Source organism: Cryptomeria japonica, chromosome 11, assembly GCF_030272615.1.
Source record: "Cryptomeria japonica chromosome 11, Sugi_1.0, whole genome shotgun sequence".
In the NCBI taxonomy this organism is placed as follows: Eukaryota; Viridiplantae; Streptophyta; class Pinopsida; order Cupressales; family Cupressaceae; genus Cryptomeria; species Cryptomeria japonica.
This window is the reverse complement of record NC_081415.1, coordinates 599,428,689-599,435,097: the sequence shown is the minus strand read 5'-3', so window position 1 is coordinate 599,435,097 and position 6,409 is coordinate 599,428,689. Positions and strand designations below refer to the sequence as shown.

Genomic DNA, 6,409 nt, shown 5'->3' with positions numbered 1-6,409 from the left:
CATACCCAATAAAGATATAATAATATAATAATTTTTTAAATGAAATAATGAATGATGCACAATTTATTTTTTAAATTTTAATTAATTAATTAATTATTAGTCATCGTCAAATGTTTACGTAATAGTTACGCATAAGGAGGGAGAGGCGAAATCACTCGCAAGCTTTTCTGTCCACTCATCTAGATAAAATATAGTACGACCATTCACTGGCACTACTCAAGAAAAGTCTCTTAAGCAATTTCCTCGTCCTTACCAAGTGCTGAAACTGAAAATTACGAGGAAGGAGGCACTAAGTGGAATTACAATTGAACACTATCATGTGGGTAACCCAGCTGTTTCCTTACACCATACCATGACGCCACACTCGTATCTTCTATGACTCATTTAATCACCTTTCCCCTTTCTATAAAGCTTGTATTGCTATGAGCTCTGCTCTCAACCCAACGCAATCCCACAATATGGCAATGGAGATGTGGTCCAATGTCGGCACGCTCACGGCAGCCATTTTTTTCTTGGGAACAATGGCCAGGGAGTACCTCCCTCCCGAACTCTTGGAATATTTCGGAGAGCTACTCAGAAGGCTCTCACGAATTCTCTCTTTTTACATCACTCTCGTGATTGAGGAGAACGAAGGCATCAAGGTCAGCGATGTTTACGAATCGGTGCAGATTTATCTGAGCACCAGATCATCTTCCGACGCCAGCAGATTGAAGCTCAGCAGGCCCAAAAATGCCAAGGCATTTACATACACCATGGACAAAAGCCAACAAATCATGGACGAGTTTCACGGTGTCCAAGCCTGGTGGACTTTCCGTAGCAGAGAGTTAAAGCAGCCTGTCTTCTCCTGGTATGATGTCTCTGATGAAAAGCGCCAGTTCGAGCTCACATTCCACAAGAAGGACAAAGCCAAGATATTTGAATCCTATCTGCCGCATGTAATTGCGGAGGCTAAAATTATGGAGCTGAGGAACCGGCACCGGAAGATTTACACCAACAAAGGTGGTAAGTCGCACTTCTACGAGGACAGAAAACGCGTTTGGACGCCGGTGGTTTTCGAGCACCATGCGACGTTCGAAACCGTGGCTCTTGACCCCGAGGTAAAGGATGACATAATGGAGGACCTCACAAAGTTTTCTCAGAGGGAAAAGTAGTATAAGAAGGTCGGCCGTGCCTGGAAACGGGGGTATTTGCTCTACGGCCCGCCCGGCGCCGGAAAACCGAGTATGATCGCTGATATTGCCAATTTTCTCGAGTACGACATTTATGATCTAGAGTTAACTGGGGTTAAGAGCAACACTGAGCTGAGGAAGCTTTTGATTGGGACTACGAATAAGTCTGTTATTGTGATTGAGGACATCGACTGCTCGCTGGATCTGACGGACCGGAAAAAGAAGGTGAAGAAAGAGAGCAAGGAAGAGCAAAACCCTGCCAAAGATGAGAAAGAAAGTGAAGAAAGTCAGGTGACTCTGTCCGGGGTTTTGAATTTCACAGATGGCTTGTGGTCCTGTTGCGGCAGCGAAAGAATTTTTATTTTTACGACAAATCATGTTGATAGGCTGGACCCTGCGCTTCTTCGGTCGGGGCGCATGGATAAGCACATTCATTTGTCTTTCTGTACTTTTCCTGCGTTTAAAGTTCTCTCTCGAAATTATCTTGATGTTGATCATCATTTGTTTGACCAAATTGAGGTGTTGATGAAAGAAGGGCAGATGACGCCGGCAGATGTGACAGAGCAATTGATGAAGGCGAGTGACGATCCATCTACTGCACTGGAAAAGCTGATTCAGGCTCTGCGCCAGGCTATGGAAAAGGCTGCCGTGAAAAATGAAATTTCGCGGGAGACTGAAAGTGTATTAGAGGACAATATAGTTGCAGAGGAATCTCTTCCGGTGGCTGCTATAAGCACATATTTCCATGCGGCTGTTTAGTTTATTTTGGCTAGCAGCCGTTGTGAGACATGCGGCTGTTTAGCTTATTTTGGCTAGCAGCCGTTGTGAGACATGCGGCTGTTTAGCTTATTTTGGCTAGCAGCCGTTGCTCACTATTTTTAGGGATTATTTGTGAAGCAGTTGACCCCATGAATATTTATCTTTGCTGTTATTTTTAAGCAAAACATCTTAAATTTGTATTAACAGCATTAATATTAATTTGTGCACTTAAAATCTGGAAAGAAAAAAGAAATAAAATCTTTAAAAAATGAGGGAAACAAAATTGTGGAGCCATGTGGCATTTTTGTTAATACTTATTTCCAGCCCCCCTTTTTGTTCTATAGCTTATTTCCAATTCCTAAACAATAGTTGCTCCACCAAAATAGGGAAAGATTCCAAATTATCCCTTTTTTGACAATTTTTAAGTTGCATGGGAACACTTAAGTGCTTAAATTTAAGCAGAAAATAAAGTTAAGCAACCGCATGGGAACATGATGTAAGTGAAGATTCCAGTTCAAATTGAAAATTTTGAGAAGAGTAGGAATGTATTTGGACTAAATATCGTATGTTTTCGTTTGTTCAGATGTACTAATCTGTGCTTGGTTATTCTCGTCGATGATAAGGAAAACTCCCACCATGAAAAATGATTTGTAATATGTTTTTAGGATAAAGTCCCTATTTATGCAGCTTAATAATTAAACTGTGTTTTTCTGATTAGTGTATGGTTTTAATTTCTAATCTTCTTCGATACAGAAAGAAAACTGTCATGATATGTTTTAATTTGAATTTTTTTTGAAATTGGCAAATTCTATCGGTTGTTTTTTAATATATATATATTTTTTTATTTCTATATTTATAAAATTTAATTAACTTTTATTTAAAATAACTTGATCAGATCTCTTCTCTCTCTATATAAATTTAATTAATTTTATTTTAATTGACAATAAAAATACAATATACTAACTCGAGAAGTGCTTTTTAATTACACTCTAACTATTTACAACAGTAAACCATTTAAAACGATTGATACCTTACTTCAACAACACTCTTTCCGTGAAGCTCACCCCCTAACGTATCACACAAGTAATTCTTACAATTTTCTTTGTGGATGTGACATGTTTAAAAGACCACATGCACAAAGTTTTTTTTTTTTTTCTGATCGTCTCTTTTTACATTTTTTATTTTTGATTGTCAATTATAAATAAATTGTGGATGTCAATATGTACGGGTGTGCAAATATATCATTTTATGACAGATGTAGTAGGAGTAAAAGTTGATGGTAACTCAATCGGAAAGACTTAACGTTGCTAATATTATGAACCGCCCACTCTACATTTGTTTTTTATTTAGAGGTCAAACTATAATATTCTTTCTCAAACACATTTAATTTTATATTCTCTAGCAATTACGTATAGTTAAATTTATTTTTTTATTTATAAAAATTTAAACAAATATTGTGATTTTATAAATGTTTTTGATTAAAAAGGCAGTGAGAACAAGGGCACTGACCCTTTACATAGAAGAACTATCAATAATCATAGCGCAGAAACAACACTATAATAACAATTAACAACACCAACCATAAAAAAGGAACCAAGTCTTTTTAACAATAAAAAACAATAGTGGGAAAATAAAACAAACTACAAGGGTGCCTTGCGCACCCCAGGGGCTTCCATAGTACTGCTCCATTGGTTAGACATGAATTTGTAGAGGTCCCTAGCCTCCTGCTTGTCCTCCTTAGTGTCAGCATAGCGTTCCCTCAACAGATAGAGGGTGAGTGCGGAGCTGTCTAACACCTGCATATGGAATTTGTTCAGGCCCGCAATTTGGGCTTCCCAAGTCTCCTTCTTGTTCTTGAGCTGTTTAACCTCCTCCTTGATAGACTGTAGATCGAGAACAAGGCCGAGGTTTTCAATTCTCTACGTGATGTCCAACACATCTGTGCTCAGCTTTTCCATTGTTGTAGAGTAGGGGCCTCCTGGGGGTTCTCAGGAGCCAAGTCATCAATAGTTTCAATAGTCTCTTTAGGCTCGCCACCAGCAATGGAGTTATTAGTATCCTTAACCAAGTCCATCAGAGGGATAAAATGCATCACCTATTCAGCCAAGTTTAAATCCATATCCAAATTTACAGGATCCAGAGCATTGTTGTCAGGGATTTCCACACCCATAAATCCCTCAGTGTCCGTATTCATAGGGGTCGTATCTTTATCATCAATGAGTTCCTGGGTTTTCCTTTCAGGGGTAGTCATGTCAACAACACCAACAGTGGTCAGGACTATGGGGTCCCTAGTCATATTAACATTATCAGCATCCTCATCAGGGGCCCCCATAGTTTTAGGGCCCTCCTCCATCTAGTCCCGAATGGGGTCCTCCTCAGAGTCTAGAATCTCAATAACTGGGATCTTCTTCCTGTGGCCTTTAGAAGCAAGTCTGGAGGATCTCCTTTTAACCTCTGAATCTGGGGAAGGGTTGTCTTTCTCAGCGTCCTCAGAGGAAGAATTATCATCATAGACAATGCGTTTGCATTTAGCGGGGGTTTTTCTTTTTCCCTTGGACAGGGAGCAAGAAGCACTGGGGGAGGCAGGTAGAGTTAAGCTAGGGGAGACTGTCAAATAAGAAACAATCGAGGCATAGGCAGGCAGGGACATGGTGATTGTGGCAAAGCCCTCATGGGGATATTGGAAGAATACAGGGAAAGCCAAAGACAGGGCTGCGAGCTGCTGGGGAGTCGACATTAGGGGCTGAGAGAGTGAAAGATTCCTAGAGGGGCAGAGAGGCTCATGGAATTTATACAACCTGTATATAATACCTTGGTGGAGGAGAAAAGGAGGCTTATCCCCATGATTAGGGTCCATAGTGTCCTTAATAGAGCTCTCTAAGGAGTGCAGTAAAAAAAAATGATAAACAAAGAAAATCATTATTCCGAAAGTGATTAAGGAAGGGCAAATGGTAGTATTAGAATACCTTATACCTGCTTTCGAGAGTGAAGTATTTCATGATCATGAGGCAGATCATGTTCCATGGGTGCTTGAGCTCCTCCCGAGAAAACCCACCTTGCAGCTTGACAGGTTCCTCGCGATTACGGAAAAACCATTTCAAACCGTCACTGTTTGCAACATGATTGGTACGCTTCCAGCAAAGGCCATCCAAGGTTAGCTTCGTAGCTTGTCAATAGTCTCCTCAGAGACATCAAAGGCAATGCCTCCAACTGAGACCCACCTCCCAGACTAGGAGGAGGCAAAAGCAGCCGAGAGTTGCTCATCATGGCCCTTCAAGCAATCCAGAAAATCATCAATTCCACCTTTAACATAGAAATTCCAGACGAGAGGGTCAGTTTTAAAATCATTCAGATTGTCTAGTTCCTTTCTCACTATGTTGCCCCCATTTCATCCACCAACAAAGCTTCCTTAATCATGAAGTAGAGGAAGTTGCAGAGACTCTTCGAGAAGCAAGCCAGGAAGAGAAAATGGGGAATGTGCGAGCCCAATGTCAATAAATGAGAAATGAAGTTGGGCGCATGGGAAAACAAGAAGTCACTTTTAGTAATGATTTACTAATTACAAGGAATTAAGAGCCAGCAGATACCGGTGACAACCAACATGTTTCCAATCCAGTCGTACTTCATCATGGCTTTGCAAGCCCAAGTGAAATGCCAGCACAACAATGCATGTGTCATCTCCAGCCTGGCCAAACGATTCACCACCTCATCAGAAGGGATCTGAGGAATATTCCCATTATTTGAATTATGAAACTACCACCTCCAGACAGTCCCGAGGGAATAGAGGAGGGGGAGGGAAGCATTTAGCAGCCACTGAATCGTTAGTGGGGATTTTGGATTTCTCTTCCTGGAGGAGGAAATAAACATGGTCTGGGAAGTTAACATGGTTTGGGAGGGGGAGGGAAGCATTTAGCAGCCACTCAATCATTAGTGGGGATTTTATAAATGTTATTAGAGTTTCTTTAAAAAAAATTCACAAAATTATTTTTAATATATAAATTTAGAGATTTGAATTTTAGGAGAAAAGATTAAAAGGATTTAGAGTTTTTTTTGGAAGAAAATTTGAAAATTTTCTTCTAAGAAAAAAAATAACTTGGTTTTAATTTTTATTTTTACAATTTTTTTTTGATATGTCAAATTTAATACTTGAATTTGATTTGTGCACATTAAATCAATTTAGGGTTTATGGCTTGTGTAGAAAATGTTACAAAATATATTTTTGTAGATAAGAGTATTGAAAAAGGGATGGGTTAGGTGATTTAGTATGTAGATTAGGACATAAAGATATGAAAAATATAAAAAATGAAAGGAAAAAAGTAATAAAATAAAGGTGAAAGGAAAGTGATAATTAGTGTTGAGAAGTATTCTACAATGGAAGTAAGAGGTGGAGTGTAATGACATGAACATATTAACAAAAGTTTTTATTTATTTTTTATTTTTTTATCTTAAACTTGATAGTCATTTGTACATCAAAATAGTAA

The 6,409-nt window shown here is 39.1% G+C and overlaps 2 protein-coding genes across 2 annotated transcripts; both read left to right on the top strand.

Moving 5' to 3' along the window:
* Window positions 1-294: 294 nt before the first annotated feature.
* LOC131057098 (AAA-ATPase ASD, mitochondrial-like) lies at window positions 295-1,917 on the top strand. Its single transcript, XM_059213748.1, has one exon. It carries the CDS (start codon window positions 423-425, stop codon window positions 1,149-1,151), a length of 729 nt encoding a protein of 242 aa, XP_059069731.1. The 5' UTR covers window positions 295-422; the 3' UTR covers window positions 1,152-1,917.
* On the top strand, window positions 1,224-1,928 carry LOC131859737 (AAA-ATPase At3g28580-like). Its single transcript, XM_059213747.1, has one exon. The coding sequence runs from the start codon at window positions 1,224-1,226 to the stop codon at window positions 1,926-1,928; it is 705 nt and encodes a 234-aa protein (XP_059069730.1).
* Window positions 1,929-6,409: the final 4,481 nt, after the last annotated feature.